This window comes from Phalacrocorax aristotelis, chromosome 9, assembly GCF_949628215.1.
Source record: "Phalacrocorax aristotelis chromosome 9, bGulAri2.1, whole genome shotgun sequence".
Lineage (NCBI taxonomy): Eukaryota > Metazoa > Chordata > Aves > Suliformes > Phalacrocoracidae > Phalacrocorax > Phalacrocorax aristotelis.
Genome location: NC_134284.1, coordinates 31556069 through 31579416, shown reverse-complemented (window position 1 = coordinate 31579416; position 23348 = coordinate 31556069). Strand labels below are relative to the sequence as shown.

Genomic DNA, 23348 nt, shown 5'->3' with positions numbered 1-23348 from the left:
CCTTACCTTCATCAGGGCAGGGCCTCTTGTAGAGCACGTCCGCTGGAACCTGGAAACTAATGCACAGCATCTCCTTGTTCGGTGCAACGTTTCTAACCAGGTAAGTAGAACAGCGTCCGTCTAAGGAGGTTCCCAGTGAAGCTTCAGCTCGTGCCTGAATATCTTTGGCGGGGTCGTCATGTTTGGAGAAACCATAGCAGTGCACCATGGGAAGGCCAGCAGTGCTGCGCGGCTCTCCCAGTAAGAGATGCCTGAAAACGTCTAGAAATTCAATAGCCAAGGCTGGCAGATTCATGACTATATGAAAAGAGGTTTTCTGTTCTTCTTTCAGAAGTGGGAGTTCTTTACTTAGTTCCTCTCTTACTGGCCCCAGGAGGAAGTCCCTGCCATCCATGTTGAATGCTTTTATTTTGTTGTCTACTTTGTTTAGTTTGCAGTTGTGCAGAAGCCAGTTGTAGGAATCAGGATTGAGATCATTTGCAAACACGCGGCACTTCTTCCTTGCTGCTGGAATAGCAAAAGGTCCAATCCCAGCAAAGACATCAAAAAGTACATCACCAGGCTTTAAAAGCTCAATGATACGGCCATGTTCTGTGGAAAGACGTGGGTTCCAGTAGACTTTAGAGAAGTCCAGTTCATAGGCAATATTATTTTCTTTAACCTGAAAGTTCAGAACATGTGGTTAAGCCTCTGTGTTCAAATTCCAGACATGTTTAAGCATTATCAGCAATTAAGAGCTAAAAAACAAGGTGCTTTATCAAAAGGTAACATGTACATTGACATTTGTCCGATCAGTAGTACACATGAATCTTGTATAAACATATCTACTCATCAGAAGTAGCCATAAGGAATGTTCCAACTGTCAGTCCAGGTGGCTGGCCTATGCATGTCTCAATCACCAGGTGGAAATAAAGCAGCAACTTAAAATGACCATTAAAAAAAAAAATCTAAGGCTTTTCAAGAGCTCTGTGGCTGGCTGACAACTCCTTTATTGAAAGCAGACTTCGGGAAGATGCCTCAAGCCCTCCTTAGCAGAGTCCACATAGTAAATAAGCATCTGAGAACGCTATAGTGCAAGAATGGCAAGAGTCAGCCAAATTCAAAGCCACTGGGAGCCAGTTCTGCAGTGTGAAAAAATACTGCATTTAATCTCTCAAGGTGACAGAGTCTGGAAACTGATCCAAACCCAAACTTTGGGATGATCGCTATCTTCAGAACAGACCTCAAAAGAAACAGTATTTATTCAGATGAGAGTGGGAATGCTCACTTTGCACCACCACACTTGGACTGTGTGACTCCGAAGTAAAGGAACTTCAGATCCAAACCGCTGCATCGTTTGCTTTGCCAGCAAGAGACACGGTGACGTGTATCTGTGCTCCTCAGCGTGCAGCTCAGTGGTATGCTAGATGTGTGCTTAATGAGCTAATACCATCTGCATAATATCTGATTGTCATGCCTTCTCAGTGCATGTACAGGATGTTCTAAAAAGCTATTCAACTTTTTTATTTGGTAATCTAATGTTTTCTCTTCTAAAAGTATAAAACTGCTAACAGTTAGGAAAAATATTTTTTGGTCAAACCAGTGGCCAAGTTTCCAGCTAAAGACAGGAAACCCGACGTGAAGAATACTTGGCAGTTACATCACACCTTACACCTGAAAAATGTCAGAACAGAGGGGAGACGAGGTTTATCTTGCTGCTGACCGAAAAGGAAAAAGGCACAGGCAAAATCTTGCCTACATTGCAAAGACAGCGAGGTTTAAAAACGTGGTCTTATGTTCTGTACCAGCTGCTGCACGAGTCTTGGTGAAATTAAGAAACAGCATTTTCTTAGATCAAATCCATTAAATATTTTGGCTTTAGAATGACAAACATCCCTCGCTACAAGTTTGTAATTAGTATCTCTGTAAGAAACCTTTAATTCAGCTGCTTTTACATGTTATTAAAATGTAGGCTGTGAACTTGAACGAATACGTATCTTCCTGACCCGTGGCTGTGAGTTTGCTCTTGGCAGACCAGCACAAACTTACGTAGACGTAGCTGCCAACTCTTACACTCTAAAACAAGTGTCAGGAAGGGCACCGCGCAAAGGAACGGCCTTAACAGCATCACTTCATCACATCTTTCCAGTAGATGTCTCGGGGCTTTAGCACATCAAATTTAAAATAATGGGGGGGACACAGACAGGACCCCTGTACCTTGGTTACTAGTCTGCTCTCTCCAGCGAGCACTTCCATTTGAAAATTTCTGTACGTGCTGTCAATAATATTAGTTTTGTTCACTACACAGGTGATTCCCGGATTCTTGTCAATTATAACCTGGCCTGAAAGACAGGGCAAAAGATATTCTAGTTAAGGGACCACAACCTCTTAATGTTCTACAAGAGATAAAAACACTGCTGTTTAAAGTTAAATTAACAAAAGTAAGCATGGGTTAGAACAACCTTCCTCCAACGTGTCAGGGTTGCAGATGTGACATCTCTAAGGCACATACCTTACCCTGCCCCAACGCTCAGTGAGGTGAGACCACAATTACTGCAAGTGGAGAGAACCGTGCCTTCTGCGCGCAGCTACAGCATCGGCATAAGGCTATTTAAAGTCAAAATATAAAGCAATGAAAAGCATCCAAAAGTTTTCCTTGTACAAATAATAATTCATCATCAGAATAATTGTTAAAATACCTTTATAACAACATACAAAATACACGAATTACTACTTCTTGAAGAGTTCTTTTACCTACCGATCAAATGTCTGTACGGTAGCTGATGCTCTCTAAGATTCAAATGAGCGATGTGCCCAACACGACTAAACCCAGAGGTGACTTCCTGACCTTCGGGAAGGACTGCTCGTAGGATCTCCTCTGACTTGAAATTCTCATAAGTCAGCTCTAAGTTATACTTGGACACTTCAGGACGAACATTAAGCTGTTTTAATACCTCTTGCTCCGACTCTGCCAATGAGAATTCTGGTATTTTATGAGGATCCAAAATAACAAGTCTACTGTCCTCATCTTCAGGATCCTCAACCACTCTCTTTAGACCAGGACGCTGCAGTACAGTATGTTTTAGGGATTTTAGCAAAGTATTTACAATTTCCTTCTTGACTTTAATAACTGGAACAACAACTGTCCTTTTAAAAGCTTCTCTGTTGAGCAGCGTCATCCCACGCACTTCAGGACGCGGCGAACACAGTTCTACATGAGCTTTATCCTCCACAGTTTCAGGCATTGTAAAAAACCTATTTTTTTTAACTACTACAAAAAGCCCAGGTATTCTGCCAGAATGTTGCGCCAACAGCGTCCAAACTGCTGGAAATGATGTATTTGATGCAGCTGTCCTAAAATGATTAGTTTTCAGTAGCCTGGCAGAGTATCCAAATCTCCATAAAGTCCTAGAAGAGAAATTGTTCATTTTATAGACATTATGTAATCATTCCATTAAAAAGGCTGCAAATCACACAGATTTACTGTTCTCTTGTACTAAAATTTCCACCTACCAAACAATCCACAATAGTTTAGTAAAGCTCTTTATTATGAATTATATACTACAAATTTCTGTCCTTTCGCATATGTATTTTTAGACTTGAATGTTAACTCACTTTAAGCAATAAGATAATCCCTCCCTGCCAAAATACAATGACCCCTCTTTGTTCTAATGAACTTGATATTAATACCAGTATGCCCAATGGAAAAATTTCTACTGTCTTGATCCTACTGCTGGATCCCTTCTGTCTCTGATAAAATTCATTACCAGGCAGTTGTTGCTAGAAAAGTTATTAGCAATGGTGGTCATAGTCACTCCTCAGCAATTTCTGCCTCCTATACACCAGCAGTAAGAGGTTATGCGCTCCGTAGTGTCTTTGCTCTATGTGCTTTGTGCCAGAAAGACTATGAATTAAATGCAGAATTCCCCTAAAGGTACAGGGAAGCATTAGTAATGTCTGTTCAAGTGACTGAGCCCCTCTCCACAGTTCATTCATAGGACACAGACTTGAAAAGTAGCTTTACGCTCCTCTAAATGGTTTCCTCCACTAAAGACAGTCCAAAGGGGCTCAACGTTTCTGACTCTGCATTGGCTGCTCCCAGGCAGGAACTACTGACTTCGGTAGTGAGGCTGACATTTCTCCTCCCTTCTTGGGAAGTTTAAGACTGGGGGTTGATAAGAGATGCATACTAGCTCTGAAAGGAAACCGGTTCTCTTGCCTGCCTCAGACACCTACACCCGACGTACAGGGCTGCTGCCCTCCTCCAGGGTAATGAGCCATGCGGCCTCTTCTTCAAAAGGGGCTGCACCCAAGCGCTCCCAAAGCTGGCCCCGCTCCCGTCAACCCTCCCCCCCGATCCCAGCTCCTCGCTGAGACCCCCTACATCCCCACGCCAGCTCATTTCCCTAAGCCAAGTTTTTGGCAAAGCACACCTCCTTTCCCTGTTGATTCAAAAATAAACATTACATTCTTCACGTCTGCTACAGAGGAGGAAGATTTCATCCGGAGGCCAGAACATCCCAGTGTTTTCCTTAGGCATTCCCCAGCTAAGGGAAAAGGGGTCTAGTTCGAACGGGTTTCTCGGTATTACCGGATACGCTGCAAGATAAAAGCCCCCACGCTGGGTCTGGGCAGGACTCGCACCTTCCCCACGTTGGCTCCGGAATGGCCTGTCCCCCGCCTCCCGCCGGGAGCCCCCGGCTGCCCCGCTCTTCCCTCGCGGCAACCTGAGACACATCGGGGGTGGGGGGTGCTGCCGGCGGGATGCCACCCGCCCCCGGCTCCCCTAACGCCGGGCACCAAGCTCAGGGAGCCCCGGGCGGGCCGGAGAGGCACCGGCCCAGCCTCACCCGAGAGGGGACCCTCGCCGGGGCGGGCGGTGCCGCGGGGCGAGAGCCTCTGAGGAGTCCCTGAGGGGAGCCCCGCTGCCAGCCGCCGCCTCGGACCCGCCGGGGCCTGGGCCACCCGCCGGACGTTGTAGGCCCTACCGGGGCTGCGGGACCCCCCCACCCACCACAGGCCGCACCGCTACTATAGCTTCCGCTCCGCTCCGCTCCGCCCCGCGCCACCCCACCCCACCCCACCCCACCCCACCCCACCCCACCCCCCCCACCCCACCCCACCCCCACCCCCACCCCCACCCCCACCCCCACCCCCACCCCCACCTCCACCTCCCCCGCCCCCGCCCATCCCTCACCTCATACCGAGCCCCGCCGCGCCGCGCCGGCGCCTCACGTCACCACCGCCGCCGTGACGCTACGTCGCCGCGCCGATCCGTACGGCCGCGCCGAGGGGGGCGGGGCTACAGCGGCGGCCCCGCCCTTCTCCCTTGGGTGGCCCCGCCCTGTCCCCGCCCCCCGGCGGCGCTCCCCTCAGAGGCGAGGCGGAGGGGCGAGGGGTGCTATGGCGGAGGCGCGGCGGGGGGCCGAGCGGGGCTGGTACCTGTCCGCCCGCCGGCAGCGAGAGGAGGAGGAGGAGGAGGAGGAGGACGAGGATGGAGAGTCCGCCCCGCTGCTGCCGCCGCTGCCGGGCAGCGTGCGTGTGAGGGGGCGGCGGGGAGGGGCGCGGAGGCAGCGGGCGCCCCGAGAGGAGCGCCCTGAGGGGAGCGCCCTGCGGGGGCTGCGGCCGGGGGCGGTGACCGGGCTCACTCCGCTCCGTCGGGGGGCGGCGGGCGCCGTCCCGGCTTCATTTCACTCGCTTTCGCCGGGTGCTGTGTCGGTCGGGGCGGCCCCGGCTCGGCGGCTCCCGGGGCGGGAGGCTGCGGGGCGGCTGCCCCCGGCCGGGCTTGGGCTTGAGGAGGAGTTGTGGGGAGCGCGGCCCGGGGCGGGGGGCGGCAGCTCGGGCTCCAGGGCGGGATCGATCGCTGCAGCTCGGGGGGCGGCGGGGCCGTGCAGGGCGGCCGGGGGCGGGGGGCTGCACCGGGCCTGTGGAGCCGAACGACTGGTCCTGGCGCTTCTCCTGCTCCGTTTGGTGCTTTGGTTGCACGGGGTCGGGAAGCGCTGCCATTCGCTCTGCGCCGCGCAGCTGCTGGCAGCACGCGGGGACGGCCCGCTTGGAAGCGTGAGTCGTGCTGCGCTCTTTTTGCGCTCTGGTGTCGCCGTTCTCAGAGGCTGTGGTGCTCTTGGTATCCTTATGGGATCCTTATCGTGTCGTTTTATACGCAGGAGGGTTTGCGTGGTATTAGAATGGGGAAAGAGATTTTCTGATCTAGCTTAGGGAAGGAGAAGTTGACTGCCCCCCCCCCCCCCCCAATTCCCTCCTATGAAAGACCAAAACACCTCTCGCACTAATCGTACTTTGTTTTGCCCTTTTCACAGAACCCTCCAAATCGTGGCTCATCCTTTGGTTTCTCAGTATTTAATTTAATGAATGCAATCATGGGAAGTGGCATACTTGGCTTATCCTATGCTATGGCCAACACAGGGATCATGGGGTTTAGGTAAGTTTCCAGTTCGTATGTACACTTATTTTTAAATTCAGCTTGTAGTTTTAAATGGAACAAAACTTGATTACTAAGATTCTTGTTCAAAAACTGAGGAAGAAATAAATAGCTTGTGTTTTTCAGCATTGTTGAATAGAATCTTCCTTCTTTGGTGTAGTCATTCATATCTGGCCTAAGTACTGCCCAGAAATTGCATTAAATTGCCACATGGTGGCAATTTCTTGGCCAGTACTCCTAATAGATTGATATTTACATTTTAAAGCTGCTGTCTCCTTTAGTTCCAGAAACAGGCCTTCTGGAGTAGAATGGCTACATATCTGAGGGATGCAGATCAGCTTGTGCTTTTGTTTGCACGTCTGCTTGTTGGACATACTGACTTGTGGATAGTGGCGCCAAAGTCGCCTGAATTGTCACTTTTAGCATTTTCTAAGTGTTAGATTCACTTCATTAGAAGATAAATATTTGTCTGTGTAGAGGCACTCTGATGTTCATGTCCTCTTTGTACTTCATAGATCGGGTCTTTACCCTGTATAGTCTGTGATATACTTTGGTGGACAATATGAGGAACAGAGGAACTTAGCAAGTATTGGGAAGGTCAGAGACCATATGAATGACAGTCAGCAGATATAAGCCATAAAATGAGGAAATCTTGTGTTGTGTCAGCTTACTTTTTGCAGAAGTAGCATTCTTAAGGATGGAAAGTGTGTTGTACTCTTAAAGTGCTTTATTCGTAACTATTTTGTGTTTTTTTAGTATCTTGTTGCTGATTGTTGCCAGCCTTGCTTCTTACTCTGTATTTCTTCTGCTCAGTATGTGCACTCAGACTGGTAAGTGGAAAGGATTTATCTAACAGTGATCTCTGAAATACTTCCTTGCCTATATCACAAAGGCAGGACCCAGTATAATAATAACAATTAACAGCATGTTAACAGGTAGCTGTGTCTGATTCAGTGGTGTTGAAATATTTAACATTTTTAATGATTACTGTTTGCCATTTAAAAATACAATTTTGAACCTTCTTATGAAAAATAAATGCCAAACTGGCTTCTAGATTTTCAGTTTTCATTTTTTTCAGAATGCCCCTCTCATCTTTCCAAAAAGATAGCTCCTCTGTTGCTGGAGAAAAGTTATTTTGCGTGCTACTTCAATGTGTACTGTTGCTTTCAGTGGACTTTTAATTCTTTTCGTTGTCATAATATGTTTTGTTTACAGTTTGAAATGGATACCTTTCAGGCTTTGTAATCATACTGGATTATCATAATTCTCATGGCACTTCACAGATGCAGATATTTACAGCATTTTTTTGATGCTGAATGAGAAGTCACATTGCAGTCCTTAGAAAATGCACTGCTTTGAGGATGTTCAAATGGTAGATCCTAGTATCTGCAGTCTGTTCTGCTCATATTTTAATTCCTGCTGCTTTTAATTGTTACTGAAACAACAGACTAGTTCCTTGAGTTCTCGTACACAAAGATCACGTTATGGCAGGAAGTCTCCATCTCTTTCAGTCACCTGTTTCCCTCTCATCTGTTTTCCTCTCTTTTCAAAGGTGGTGGGAGAAAGCTTCCATTGCTTTCCCTATTGGCTTTGTTTTCTATAGCTAGCTTTGGTCTCTCTGATGATTGCTTCCTGATTCTTCTTAGATCTGCTGCTCCTGTCTTCACCCGTTGAGTGATCTTCATACATTCTTAAAAAATACTCTTCAGAGGTAGGGTTACTTTTATGGTTGATATTGTTGGCCGCTTGATGATTTGGGACTAAATCTTTGGTAATTTTTTTCTCCTCTGGGAGCTCTGCTTATTGGAAAGGAATAAGAACCTGAAATAAGTAGCTAGAAAGCTACATAAGAAGCAAGAAAGGGGGCACTTGAGACAATTTACGAACTTTGTTTGCCTCTTATTTGAGGCTGAAAAGTTCTGTATTCTATAGGCACTAGGTGGTATTATGCTGTTGTCTGGTAAAATAATAATTAAAGAAATCCTTGCAAAAAGAAGTACTGGGGAGAGGGGAAAACTAAGGATTTAAGCTTTTTGAAATAAGAAAAGTTTCCACATTATGAACTTGGAGACCTAATGTACAGGAATGTTCTAACTCCTCAGTTATTGTCCAAAGGCAACATTCCACCTCAGGAAAGCATTTTTTAAATACACAGAACTGAAAGCAAGTATTACCACTGACATGACGGAATGAAGTATTTCTCTTGTCTGAAATGAGCACTTTACAGTTAATAATTAATTGTCATGTAATGTTCACAGATAATACTAGCACCAGAATTGTGTCTAGATAAGTTTGCTGGATTTACAGCCTTCTCTGTTTTGATTTTTTTAAAAATTTTTTTAAAAAATAAGATTTCTCTCAAATTATATTTACTATAATTCCTGTAAACAATTGAAGTAATTTCATGTTAGATAGCATTCCAAGTTTTTCCTTAGACCGTTGTCTTTAAAGAGTGAAAAATATGGCTTGTGCCTTCACAAAGTAAAATCTGTGTACGTCTGCTTCCAAAGTAGATAACTGAGCATTTTTTTTTATAAAACGTACATGCACTTATGAACAAAGTTATAGTATTAAGCTTAATCCATGGCAAGGAATTGGAAATAATTTTATTAGTTTTATATTAAAAAATAAGCTAGAAGAATTTAAAGGGTGCAGAAGAAAAAACCTTTGAAAGTGCTTGTAAACTGTTCATTCAGGTATTCAAATCATAAACGTAATTCTAGGAAAGAGCCAACCTATGAAATACCTCCTGAAAAGGAAGCTCTAATATTAATTCAACTTTAAGCAGAGTCCAGGATTAGTTAAGCACAGGCATTTTAGTTGTTTTTTAAAAATAAAGAAGTATTTTCATTTTCAATTTTTAAATTACATCTACCTAGACTTTGACAAAATCAAACTGTTTGTGTAGACCAAAATGCTTAGCAAAAAAAAATATTGCTAAGTGTCAAGTGTTAGGTTTGGATTAGCTTAGTCAATGTTTTCTCCCAGTGTTGATTCAGTACGACCTACGTTGTTTTGGGGTTTGGGCTGACAAAGGCTAAGCTTACTCTGTAAAGCAGAGGAATTGGGTATTTAAGAGGGATGTACTTTGAAGTTTTGTGGCTTTTTTTTTTTTCTTTTCATTTTGTTAGTCATGACTATTGTGCGTACTATACTTGCCAATTTCCCTTGGCATTTAAATAGATAATTTCTATTTAGTATTAATAACATAATAGAAATCAAGGCAATCAGGCAGAACTTTTTTCTATCAATTGTGCTTAATATTTTGTACCATATATTCTTGAAATTACAAAAGTAATGTGATTAAGTACTGGGGCTTTCCAGTGTTCAAAGGACAAAACTGATAACAGAAACAGTTACTTTACAAAATATTCTAAGGTTTCATGTTGCTGTTTTCGAGTTGTGTGGAAAATTTTGTCCTCTTTGGTGTAACTCCTCATATGTGTGTGCTGTTTATTTGTTTCCATGTGGTAAAAACAACTCTCTCCTAAATATGTTTAACATTTTACTGAATTTTTTTTATGCCATTGGAGGTGGCTTTCTAAAATGTTTTTTTTTTATTTTTTTGGTGATCAACATCTTTATAAATAGAAGTCTAAGAAAAATGCAGGGTAAAATAATCATGTAAGGCATACTTCTTGTTTAACTACATCTGCATATAACTTGTACCAGCGTAATGGCAGTTGTAAGATGTTAGTCCAGGTTTATGCTGAGAGCTGACTTGGGCTTGTTTAATTTTGTCATTTCATTTCTTTTGTCCTAGATATTGGTGTCAGTAGTAGAGCAGAATGTGAAACATCGCCCTTTAGAAAACCACAAGAGAAAAATTAATGAAGTTTTTTTGGGGGGTGGTGTTTTGTTTATTTTTTCCCCTCTGGAGCATTGATCTGACTGTGTGCAGAACTTCAGTGAAATAAAAACACCTAAGCTTGGGCAGTTGGCAGCCTGAGGCTCCATCTCCGGATCTCCGTGAACCGCTTGTGTCTCCCATGTCTTGTTTCATTTACTTCAGTGGGACTTCGCTCTGGTGTGAAGGTCTGCCCCCAGCAGCTCAGATTGCAGGGCTGGGCCCTCAGTTAAGATGTGGCAGGAGTAGAAGCAGTAGTGTGGCAAGTAGAACCAAGGAAGAAGAAAGCAAGTGTTGTGGCAATAAAATTATGCGGTTTTGAGATTAGTTTTACCCTTTAAGGCATTTACAACTGTGGACCGTTTTATTATATACTGAGAAAGCGAGTGGTATTTCTCGGAAAACTTTCATCTTTTTGATATCGCTTGCGTTTCTAATAACAAAATACAGAGCAACAGTGAAAAACTTTAATATGAGTTCCTTCTTTCTGAGAAGGGATTGGTTTGAGTTACCAACAATATTAGAAGTAAGCTTCAGCTAAAGCTCAACAAAAGCATACAGGAAACCACAGGCTATTTTAATGTGATTATGTAAGTCGGGTGCAGGTAAGGGCAGGATTTTTTTGTTTTTGGTTTTGCTTTGTTGTGTTTTTGTTTTGGTTTTTATAATAATAGATTTCAACCCAGGAAGGTGTTTACCTTCAGCTCTCTTTAAAATAAACAGTGCCGAGTTCTTAAAAGCTGGCAAGATGGTGATTGATGTTTATTTTCGTAGAAAGATGAAAATGGATCCTCTGCTGTTCTCTTCATTTAAAAAAGAAACCTGTACCCTTTTAGCAATTAAGTGAATGTCTTATATCTAATTCAGGCTAATTTCAGAATTCCTTACCTATTGTATCACTTGCAAAAATCTTTGGGAGAAGGCAGTTTGCCATTAATATATTATTATTTTTTTAAAATGTTACTGTTTTTAATATTAAATTGAGTTTCTGGAGAGTCTCTGAATGGTTGCGCATACAGCTGTATTTTGTAGTAGGAGCACAGGTGTAAATAAAAGCTATTTTGTAAATTAAAAAAATACTAGAAAATACCTTTTTAATTCTGCCCTAATTTATGCTCATTTAAAAAGGGGAAAAAAAGGCAAAGCTAGAGCTTTCAAGTGATTTTGAAGTTAGAAATATTTTTTTTTTTTCCCCTTACTAACAGCTGTCACTTCTTATGAAGACCTTGGTCTGTTTGCATTTGGATCAGCTGGAAAGGTGAGTATTTTTACCCGTGTGTTTTTCTTCTGTGACTCCTGCTTCTGATATACAACTGTTCTTTGCCTAGTAAAGAGATATAAATGAAATAAGTAGTATAATTACTGAGAAATCTTTTACAGCCTGAAGCTTTTTGCCCAGACTTAATCATTAACTGTAAAACAGATATTCCTTAAATGCAAGGTCTTGTGCTACTTTCCTCACTGTTTTAATTTTTTAGTTGTATGTACAAATATTTGCTCACCGGTGTTGTTGTCAAGTTGGCTCAGCAAGCCGGTTCAGGTTTGTTACAGTCCCATCATACCTGTGCTGTAAACTCTTCAGAGACAGGAAAATGATTCACTGTTGGTGCTCTAGCATTTGGTAGAGATCTAAGATAAGTGTTTGCCTTTCATGTAGTTTCCACAATAGGAACAAATAAGAGTACGTTTAATGCACATTACTTTTTTTCTTTTGTTTAATAAACTCTTCAGATGAATGTTTCTTACTTGTTGTTTTATCTCATGATTAAAAAAAACACCAGCAAAAAACCCCACCATTATTGCTGTAAGAGCAATCAACATGTAAGCTGTGCCTTTTTAGTAGTGTGTACTGAATCTGTTTTTCCTGATAGACCATGCTGTCCAGTAACACTGGGTGCACAGGAAATATTACTTGTGAATACTGCATATTTAATGTTATGTCTTCTGTGTTTCTGTGTTGCAGTTACATGATACTAAAAGCAGATTTTACCACACAGAAGTGCGATTTTAATGGTTTGCTGAAACAATGTAAATTTTTTAAAAAAGACTTCTGCTTAACAGACTAGAGTCTAATTTCTTCTGGTTTACTGTAACTGAGAATTAAATCTGAGTGATTAGGTGTTTGTAAGTCTTCCATTAGCATTAATAAGCAGATATGAGTGTAGTCTGTGAGGATCAATATTTATCGATCAAAGTTAAGATGTGATCAACCTCAAGAGATCATAAATCTTGATATTAGCAAGCTATGAAACAATTTTTTTTTTTACAGGAGCTGTTCTGTACCCAATAACCACAAGCCATTAGATGCAGTAGTCAGAAATGTAGAGCTTAAGGAGATACTGAAATGTGACTTAGTCTGCTTTTGCTCTGAAGCAGGGCTAAACGTACATAAGCCATTCTTGGCAGATGTTTGTCTGATCTGTTATTTGAAAGCTTAAATGAAGGAGATTTCACAGCTTCATGATGTAGCCAACATCAGTAATTTTTTTTATTCTCCCTAATATACTTTTTCATAATTTTCAGTTTAAATAATTTGTGCTAAAAATCATCTGGTCTTTTATTTTCAGTGTGCATGGAGAGCGCTGGAGTATTTCTAGGTTGGGAAGCTGTTGTTTTGATAAAATAATTAACCAAAGTTCACCAGGCTTTCCTGATGAATTGATGTTTTCTGGAACACTTATCTTTCTCTCTCGAAGGATCTTTGATATTTATACACCTTTCTTACAACTTGCCTGCAAAACGGAACACAGTGAGGTGACTGAGAACTTGACAGTAGACAAGAAATGTAATAAATTACCTATATTTTATATAGAATGTGGGTGGTACTATGTCCCAAACCAAGATTTGCTCTTTCTGTGGGTGTCCATGCTACTGATTGTGTTATCCCAGACTATTTTCTCTATTTGCAGTCTAATAACTTTAAGTCATATATTTGAAATCTGCTTCCTGAATGCATTGCTTTTAACTGGTCTTGTTGATTTTTAGACTTTTCTAGTTTACCACAACCATTCTGAATTCTAATCCTGCCCCTGAATGCTCCTTGCTTCAGTCAGGCACAGGTGGCTTGCTTTCTTTTCTTCTTTCTTCAAAGTAGTACTTACTCTTCCCTCACCTGAGTCTTTTACTGATGATGCAGACAGACCGATGTAGGACCTTGCCTGAACTGGCATCTTAGATTGACAGTAAACTGCTGGTTAACTGCTCTTCAAGCAGAGCAGTTTTCAATCTTATGATGATTTCCTATCAAACATATTTTTCTGAGATTTGTGAGAATGCAGATTTTCTGCTGTTGGAAGATTGCTGAGGCTCCCTTTCCAAAGGCATGATGTATATGTTTCCATCTACGGCAGATTCCAAGATACCATCCTCTTTCCCGCCTCCCCCCCCCCCGGTGACTTTTGAACTGACTTGGAATTTGTTTAAAATCTGATACAATTTCCTAGCAGATCAATTGAAAAAATGGCAACTCTGCTTTCAGATTTTATTCAGAGGTATAAATTTGTTTTTCTTCTCACAAAATTTTTTCCAAGTTGACTTCACAGCAGCACTCATGTAGGAAGGACCTGCTACACTGAGAAGAGCAGTGGGTAAAAAGGAAAACGGTACTAAATGATCATACTGTTCTGGAAGTGAGCTGAAAAGAAAACAATGGGAAAACTTTAGAATGCTTTTCGGGTTTTTTTCAGTTGGAAGTTAACTCTGTGGATTCAGACAAATATTTTAATAGCCTGTGATGATTTCTCCTTGTGTAGCAGTCCAGTATGAATAATCACAAATGCTAAAGAAAATTCTGTTTAGTTTACAAGTTTAAAAGAATTACATTCATGACAGTTAAAAATATTCAGGTTTTTGGAGTGAGGAAGCAGCTTGTGCATATCTCTGCTGTCTGATTATTTTTTCAGAGGTGAATGATCATTTTCATTTGTACTGACCTGATGGCAATTAGAATGCACTTACATGCTTTCAGTGATTTAAAAACCTCATCTTCTGCAGAACAGGCTTCACTCTAACTTCCTTATTTTGTCGTCTCAGAATGAAAATGCAGTGTTTTCAGGGAGATTTTTTGCTTTTATATTCATTTTTAGATTGCGTTGGTTTCCATGTGTTACACTCTTCAGTAAAGAGAAGATGCCCTTCCTTTCAGTACTAGTTATCGCTTCCACATCTGGTCTTTTTAAGATAATACAGATGTGTTTTATGACTGCTGTAGACATACGATTTTAGTTATCCTTACCCTTTCTAAAGAAATCAATTTTTTTTTATAGGTCCTTGTTGCAACTACAATAATTATCCAGAATATTGGAGGTAAGAAACTTCATATGCTCAATATTAACTGAGTGAAGTATAACCTCTAGAGTCTACAAAGCTCCACAAACACCAAAGGCAACGGTTAAATGAAAGCGTTCTTAAGAGACTGATTAAAAGGACAGAAAACTTAAAGGAAAGGCTTATGTGATTGTACTCAGCGGAAGTGCTGTAGTCATGGGGTAGATAGGGAGACTTAGGGGGATTGGATTGTATGCCTGACACTCCATCCCAGGATGTGGAGCACATCCATTATAGCTGGCATTGCTGACTGGAGAGGGCTGAGGGAGCATAATCTCTTCTCCGCTGTTCTGTACATTTGCATCTGGTAGCTACATTTTATCATATCATGTGTTTTGGTTTTTGCTGTTGGAACTTGCTTAGGCATTTTAGTGATTTGTGTTACAACCAAATGTTTACTTAGCCATGAGGTTTCATATGTTCTTTATTAATGGTAGCTTTTTTTTTTATTAGTTCAATACCTTGTTTTTTGGGGGGGTGGTTTAGTTTGTTGACGTTCATCATATGAGCTGATAACCTATGTTGTCGTATGCTGGGCTGTCCAGTTAAATTATTTTGTCTTCCTTGGTGCATGACATAATTAAATAACAGTAGCTTTCTTTGTATTAAAATAAGCTTCTAAGCATTTAAACTCTTACTCAGGTATGTGCACATACTTGACAGTTACTCAATAGTAGTGCCCTTAGAATTTAATTGCCTGAAAGCAGACTGTGTTTAACAGAACAATTTTAAATTTTTTTGGCCATAAATGTTTTGGATGCTTTGAGGGATGAGGGAGTTATGTGAATGCTCCCTCCTTTCAGTCCCCTGCCCCCAAGAATATACACATGTTCACATACACTAACATAAGGAAACAGCATTCCAGCACTGTTGTTCTTTCCTTTAGGATTACCTGTGGAGTCCAGACAATTCAGTGATTGCTGTTTTTTGTCACTATGTAGGGACCCAGAACTAGGCCAAGTAGCTGCTTTTATGATAAAATTGGATTTTTTTCTAATACTAAATGCTCCAGTAATAAAAATTGCCTAACTGAAATGGCTGTAAAAACCCAAGCATTAATTTCAAGCAGGCGTGAACATACGAATTCCAAGATTGAAGATTACTTATTCATACAGGTTTTAGAGGATGTTCTGTAGCAATGAACAAAGTTTTGAATTTCCTTTCCAGTTTGAGTGGGCCTCTAAATGAGCAGTACTAGTGAAGGAGGGATACACAGTACAGGTTCTGGAGACACTGGGATCGTGTACAAGACTCTGTGGTCAAAGGAAATAATGGCTCTCATTTTTTCCTCATAGCAGTTCATAACCCTCTCTGTGTCATTTTTAATAAAACTCATCTCAGTAACTCTAGACCCCCAGAGTATTGCATGCTAGATATTATTGAACTACTTATTCCATCTTCTGCAGTGGCCTTCTCTGCCAACAAGTTGGGCCTGGTTTTCCAACCAGTGGTTTTGAGTTAAACTAGTTAAACTAGTTAAAAAATAGGTTTTTGCAAGTTGGAACTCTTCTTTCAAATATTTTTAGTGACCTCATTTTGATGGAAGCTTTCAAAACTCTGTTTTGGTTCTTCTGGTTCCAAGGGCAGTACCTTTCATGTGAGAGAATAGTAGTAGTTCATGCATCTGGTGTGTTTGTTTGCAAAGATCCCTTTGTTTCAAATGCGCTGAAAAGAGAAAGCTGACTTTCCTTCTCTGAATCAGTCAGTGTTAGTAGTGCCCAAGCATGGCCCAGTCTGTGAGGAAGGGTGATCAGTGGAAACATGGGTTGCAAGCTGGGCCTCATTGGCACCTTCTTCCATACAGATGATGTATTATTGTGCTGTCATCGCAAGGAGCTATCACAGCTTCTGGTTAGTGTTTAGATTTTTGTTTGGGAGCAGAGCTCCCAGCTGCGTTATTTCTCTCCTTAACAACTGCCTTTGGCAGAGTCTTGCGATGCTGCAGTCCAAGTCAGCAGAGCAGCACTGTGTCAGGAGTTGTCTCTGAAGATGACTATACTGCTGGCTAACAGGCTCTTAAAAATCGGAGGGATGAAGAGCTCTCTTCACCTCTTCCTGAGCCTTGACTCTTGAAGAAATGCATAGACAGAAAGGAAATTTTCCGGTCTTTCCGGTCCATCTACAGATGTTGAATGGGAGCGGTGAAGCTGTGTGGTGTAGTTTGTCCTGAATGGGAGCTGTGCTGGAATTAAGCCTGAAACTTCCCCCTTCCCCTTAGTGCGCTTTGGTGGGTGTTCCCCTCTTTGTTTTTTTGTCCGTTTGAAGCACCCAGCAGCACCATGCCTGTTGGGCAGACATCCAGACTCTGTCGACATCTTTAATTTCAGAGTAAGGCTAAAAATAACATTGTTTTCTGTTACCTCCTCCATCATCAGACCTGTGTACGTTGCATCATACGGTATCTTCTTTCAGAAGTGATTGGAGAGCATGAGATAATGAGCGATGGTTTGTGATTAAAATAAGCAGCTTTGCTAGGGTTATTGTCACTATCAGCATCTAGTCTGGGCTTTTCTAAAGTTTGCTCTGATCGCTTTTAAGAATAAGTGCGGAAGTGATTTACGTTCATTTGTGGTGGACAGAGCTTTTTAGTAATCATTTTAATATAGTTACACTTTCTAATCTGTCATCTTTGCTTTTTAAAAAAGAAAGCTTAAGGTGTACATTCAAATTTGACATCCTGACTGCATACACTTCGGGATTTGTGTAATGCAGGGGTTTATTTTTCTACTAGCAGGATACCCAAAGGAGGTAAAAAAAAAATTTTTTTTGTACAGCGCAGGAAAGCACTGGTCGGTGAAGTTTGGAATTTTAAAGGTTAAAAAAAAATTATTTCAAGTACATTGCTTGAGAATTTAGCATGTATCTCTAACATGAGTGCTTACCTTTCCTGCAGATTTTTAATCATCTTTTGGAACACTTTATGTTATGTTAACCTGAGTAACCAAATAGCAAAATCCATTTAAGTACCAAGGATTAACTAAGGGTGCATCAGGATAATGCGTTAACTTCGCAATATCCAAATGTAAATTAAGGTCATCTGAAATACGGTGTTTTAAAGACTTTATAGAGCATATACAAATCCTTAGCTTAGAGTGATTAAACTTTGGGAATATTTGCTCAGCTTTCCTTATGTCAATATGTACTTGTTCTTGCAATATAGGTATTTGCTAATAAAGTGAAACCAAAAGGTTGAATGGGATGGCAAGAGCTACTCATTTTTATATTGTTCTGCTTGTTGGTATTTTGGGCCAATCCAGCAGCCCTTCAATCTAAATAACTAGTGACTAGTGACATGGGAACTGTCTTGCTCTTGGAAGAGCCAGTTAGCGTGTCTGTGGGGTTGCGAAGTAGGTGCTAGAAAGGAAACTCTCGAATCGCATGCTGCCAGACTGTTATTTGGTCCGTCCATTCCTCCCAACCCTTTTCCTTTACCCCATGTCTTGTTTGCAAGATCGCTCCACTTAGTCTGTTTCTTCCCTGCCATGCAGAAGAAGTCCTTGAAGGATGTCAGACCTTGTCACGTGCCCTCTAGATGAGAGAGGGCCCCTGGGGAAGTTGGGTGCCTGGAGGTGTAGAAGGAGTGAGGGAGGCTGCTATAGAAAACACTGAGCTGCATGGCTCTGCTGGCTCTTTATGTAATCCTTCCCAGGAGCGACTGGAGTTGGACGGAGTCCCCGCTATTGTTTTAATAGCGCTGTGCTTCTAGGAAGTGATGGATGAGGCACAGTGGGCCAAAGCCGTGGCCCTGCGTCACACAGCCCTTCCCCCTCTCCTGCCCGGGAACTTCTGCAAGCTTCCTAGATGCTTTCCGAAGGGGGGAAGGAAGATGGGGATTTCTCCTCCTGGAATTGTCCTCTCTGCGGATGTGGCTGAAAAGTAGGACAGTCCACAGCCATGTGTCTGAGAAGAAGTTGGTAGACTTCTTAAAGCATATGTAATGAAGTTGGAGAAGGAATTATTTTAGCAAGGCCGGTGGAAAAATGGAGACAAACACAATAAAGCATTGCACAAGAGCAGCTCTCAGTCTGTTGCCAACACTAACAAATCCTCAGCATTGAGGTCTAGCAGGAAGTATGCGGAGAGTTTTACAGCGTACTTCTCTGGGCTGCAGGCTGGTATCAGCTGAAGGTCACTGCTGTAGGGAGAACAGCCGGTCCCAGAGGGCCTGGTAGCTGTGATACACAGACACGTATATCGAAACTGCTGGGAACATGAGTTTAATTATGTAAAATTTATTAGCAGCGGGATTAAGTGCAACAGGAGAACCTGCGGGACAGCCATGTAGCATAGGTGGTCTGTATGAGGATTTTTTTTTGCAGCAGACTTTTCTTCTTGTTTCAACTTCTTTCAATAGGCTGAGATACAGAGGGGAATTCTTGTGCTGAGGATCAGTATGAGTAACTTGCCTGTCTTGGCTTGTGCCCAGTGATCATTGCAGTCACTCTTTGGAGCTAAGCTTTCCAGACAGCTCTCTTAATTTTACAAAGAATTATGTGCTTTCTAATATAAATACAGTTAAGTATAATTTCTGTAGCTGGTGCTTGCAGATTTTGTTTCAATATTCTGCAGTTAATGTCCTCAAAGGTACACCTTTTTTTGTTGGTTGTGGTGTTTTTTTTAGGTTGTTGGTTTTTTTTAAAGAATAAATAATGAGGAAAAGAGGTGGTTGTGTATCCCTGGAGTGCTGTTACATCCCTCGGTCTGCCTGAATGCTATAGGCAGTAAATGGGTTACAGGATTAGTTATGATGGGAGATTCAGTTCAGTCAACGTGACAGACAATACACAGAAACCCTGCTATGAACGTAGTACATGCTAAATATATATTTACAATTGGAGAGTTCATATTTTTCAAGCTTTGCAAAGTAAATCAAGAGGTGTAACCACGGGAAGAAGCGGGGCGGGTGAGCGGAGCAGCAGCGCTCTCGCATCACCATCTGCTGGCCTCGCCTGGCCTCGCACACCCTGGGCTGCCTTCCCGGGAGAGCTGCTTGGCTCCTCGGGAACCTCCAGTGTTCTCCTTCCCACCCCCCCAAACCCCCCCTTTTTTTTGTGAGTTAATGAAATATTTAACTTAAGAATTTGCTTGGGGAGAGGGGTACGTGTGTTCCTTCTGTGTCAGTACTTACAGATGCTGCGTGTTGATTCAAAAACAAAACTACCTTGTCTTATCAAGTCAATGGGCTATTTTTGTTTTGCAGATTTCCCTCCCTTCCCCCCCAAGTTCATCCATTATGAAATCTGGTTTTAAAAGGATTTACAAAATTTGTCTCAAATGGAGCAAATTTTTTTTTTGAGAATGGGGGGTGGCTGGGAATATCCTTTTTGTAATCAGGGTGCATTACGCTACAAACTTTGAAAATAAATGAATGGTGCAAATCATGGAAGAATAACACAGCTTGTTATGTACTGAGACCTGCATTGTTAATATCTTAAGAAATTACTGAGCTCCCTTTAAATATGGGAAATCTAATTCTCTTTTCAAACAAACTTGAATGTTTGTTTTCTCAGTGCTGTTTGCTTTTGACCTGAAAGCCTAATTATCCTTACTGATTCAAAGTGAGGATTTCCAGTGTAGAGCTGCCTTAATTGAGGGCAGGTTTGTCAGCTCCTGTACTAATTTAACAATTGATGACCCATGTGTTTGTGTTCTCATATGGCAGTGGATGGTTGTTGGAAGGTTTGATACTGTAAAGAATATTAAGCCTGCTTTAAATAAAAAACCCCAAAATCCCACCTTGCAGCTATACTTCAGAATGGAATATATGATGAGCTATGCAGAAAATATTTAAGTTTTATTAGCATAACTGTAGAGATACAGTTAAACTAATGAAGTTTTATCAAAATAAATCTGCTGCCCATGTGTTCCTTGTAGAATAAGAAAGACTTTTTTTTTTTTTAAGCTTGCCATAGGTAGGTTCTAGGTAAAAACTAAACTTAGAAGGAGAGGGGAGCAGAAATTCATCAGGATGAGTGTCCATAACGTGAAGACTAGCAAAGAAGTTGACAACCTATTTCTGTTCTCATAACTTCTCCATATGAACAAGTATTATGTCTCCTTTCACATACTCCCTTCTACATCTGGATTTAAAAACAAATAAATGATCCCAACATTTTTTTTCCATTTTCAAGCTTCTACAAAGAGGAAATATTAAAAGCAATATATCAAGTAATTGGGATACTTGTTATAATTGAATATGTGGGGGATTTGTTGCAAAATGAAAACAAAAGAGCATAATCTTAAGGCTATATGATGTGAGGGCTAAAATAGTTGATGGTTTTCAGTGGTACCCATGCCTCATTCTTGATGTTTCCACAATTCAAATTATTGACGAGGAACTCGATGCAATACTGAAGTACCTCCCATCTTGCTATTCCATTCTAATTCTTTGACAGGAAAAATGGGATTTTGCCAAAAATCCTCTCTCTAGTTTCACTTTCTTTCTTGAAATCCTTCCCTGCTTTCCTTTTTAACTTTGTCACATTGTTTGGATTAGGACAGATTCAATTTTAAACAACTTCCGCACCAGCAAAGGGAGGCACAAAGCCCAGAGGGGTTTGTCAGTGCAGTTGCTATGAAAGATCCAGCTCGGTTGGGCTGGAGTGTGCAGCGACCGGTAGCATTTATTCTGCTATTTCTGTCTTTCAGCTCCTAATCTTTTCAGTGTTTTGGGAAAAATAGAGATCTTGCTGACTGAACTCTTTAGAGGATAAGAGTTACAAGCATTTTAATTTCTCTTAATTATCTATAGGCATTTGTGAGGAATCTGTGTCGTATCTGGTATTCCCCGTGATGAGAATCGACATTGCTCTGTGTGCTTGTCCCAAGCCCTGAATCAGCACACCTCTTTTTTTAAGTAGCCAGTGTGGCTGTATTGATAGAACCTATTTCTTTTTTCCCCAGGCCCCTATCTTCTCCTGGGAAGTTTGGAGGGCAGCTTGGTTCCGTTTTTGCACAGTGCTTAATAATGTAAGACATCTTTATAGCAATCTAATATGAAGAGCTACAGTGGTAGATCAGGAAAAACTAACCAGAAGAGTTAGATTCAGTCCCTTCAGTAAAGTGATTTGAAGGGATTTACTGCCAGCCATTTTCTAAGGAAGGAATAATTTATATGTTTACCCAGAAGTTTAATGTTTGTATTCTCTTGCATTGTTGCTGTGGTCTTCAGCAATTGATCTTTTTGTGGTAGGATAATAAGGAGAAGCTACACTTCTTTTTCTGGTAACCAAAAAGCCACTCACATGTTTGATTTTAAGATTGGGCTACCTCAGAAGAGATATTTTGGGGATTGTTTTAAAAAATATAACCTTGACTTCTCTTTTCTCCAGCAACTAATGTATTTTCAGGTAGGGGCACATGTGCTCAGTGTTAAACTATACTGTAGCACAATAAGGACATTCTGACTAATGTGTGCATGGTATGTATATTTATTAGAGAGTCATATCTCGTGGTGGCACTACAGGTTATAATAACAAAAGTGTAAGGCAAGTACCCTATTTTATATTTTACGAACATCTTTTTTTCTGTCAGAGCTAATAATACCAAGTTTTCAGAACGTAGCCAAGTGATACATATTTTAGGAATGTAATTTCTTGCTGCTTTCATGACAGTGGTAAGCCTACTGAATAATACAGTAGTAATATAATTTTGATTTCTGCTGAATACTGTTTTATGGCATTTCTGTGAGAAGGTCTATTGAGAAGTTCAAACCTGCTTAGTTTTCCATCAAGTAGCTCTTGGTGCGTACTGAAAATTATTTAAATATAACATAATATATGCAAACTTATGACCTAAAAACTGAGAAGCGACTAAATGAGGGTTGCTCACGTAGTTGTAGTTCAGCACTTGTTGCATAAAGCCTCAGACTACGTCATTGTACACCATTTGTTTTGCAGGAAGCCTGTCTCATTCAGTGGCTCACATTGCCAAGAGAAGGTGACATGAAGAAAACATAACATTCTTTTTTAATTTAGGCAATGAGACTAGGTTGCAAGAGCAGTAAGTTCTGCTCTGTCATGCTATGTGCGTGCAAACGGGGCGAACTCTGAAGGGAATGTTGCTTCTGACATTAGCTAATTCTTTTTGAACGCTTGACTTCTAAAGATGAATGTAAACTTATTGTAATTTTTGTATGTGGTAAAAGTTGCCTTAAAAGTTAGCCGTTAAAACATTTAAATTATTTTCAAAATGACAGAGGAAGTTGCTATTTCCAAGTGGAATAAATCAAAGCACAAGGTATGCTTTTTGTTGTATGTACTTGTGTCAGAGTTTAGCCTTGTGACTGTGTAATCTCTTCCTTCCGTTATACATTAAGGCTGCCAAGGATAGCTGATGTTTAATTTTTACAATATAACTTGACGTGCCTTTTGTCATGGTAGCCGTCAGGGAAGTTAAGTAAAATTTCTTATTTGGAGCAAAGGATACATGACTTTCTGTCTGTCATACCGTATGCACTCTCTTCCTACGTGAGATAGTTTTTTTTCAAGTTGCTCTGCCCTTTTTCAAGATGCTTCACTGTTTTGGTTTCAGCTTTAAAAGACAAAGAACGTTCTTTGCTCACTTTGTAGTGTGTTTCAGAGCATTACACAGTGGTCGGTGTCTCTTCTTTCATGCTGAGTAAAGCTACAAGGAGCTGTTGCTCATGAGAATTACAGCTGTGTTTGTTAAGTGAAGAAAAAGCAGGATTTGGCTTTTTAAACTGTATTTAGTGTGGGCGTCCTGCTCAGGTTTATGTCGGGATTCATGTCTTATAAA

General features: G+C 41.3%; 2 protein-coding genes across 9 annotated transcripts in view; one reads left to right on the top strand and one right to left on the bottom strand.

The window, feature by feature from the left end:
- Positions 1 to 23348, bottom strand: part of TRMT5 (tRNA methyltransferase 5) — a 67610-nt gene that overhangs the window by 1454 nt on the left and 42808 nt on the right. The window contains exons 2-5 of one of the 5 annotated variants that reach the window (XM_075104155.1): positions 5177 to 5200; positions 2738 to 3387; positions 2197 to 2321; positions 7 to 661 (exon numbers count right to left, since the gene is read on the bottom strand). In XM_075104155.1, coding sequence (XP_074960256.1) covers positions 7 to 661; positions 2197 to 2321; positions 2738 to 3387; positions 5177 to 5181 — 1435 coding nt within the window. In that variant the 5' untranslated portion in view covers positions 5182 to 5200. Of the gene's footprint in view, positions 1 to 6; positions 662 to 2196; positions 2322 to 2737; positions 3388 to 4412; positions 4668 to 5176; positions 5287 to 23348 lie in introns of those variants that run through there. The other 4 variants (XM_075104154.1, XM_075104156.1, XM_075104157.1 and 1 more) reach the window with 4 other exon arrangements.
- Positions 5351 to 23348, top strand: part of SLC38A6 (solute carrier family 38 member 6) — a 46015-nt gene continuing 28017 nt past the window's right edge. The window contains exons 1-5 of one of the 4 annotated variants that reach the window (XM_075104160.1): positions 5351 to 5520; positions 6297 to 6418; positions 7175 to 7248; positions 11471 to 11523; positions 14531 to 14570. In XM_075104160.1, coding sequence (XP_074960261.1) covers positions 5383 to 5520; positions 6297 to 6418; positions 7175 to 7248; positions 11471 to 11523; positions 14531 to 14570 — 427 coding nt within the window. In that variant the 5' untranslated portion in view covers positions 5351 to 5382. Of the gene's footprint in view, positions 5521 to 5570; positions 5687 to 6296; positions 6419 to 7174; positions 7249 to 11470; positions 11524 to 14530; positions 14571 to 23348 lie in introns of those variants that run through there. The other 3 variants (XM_075104161.1, XM_075104162.1, XM_075104163.1) reach the window with 3 other exon arrangements.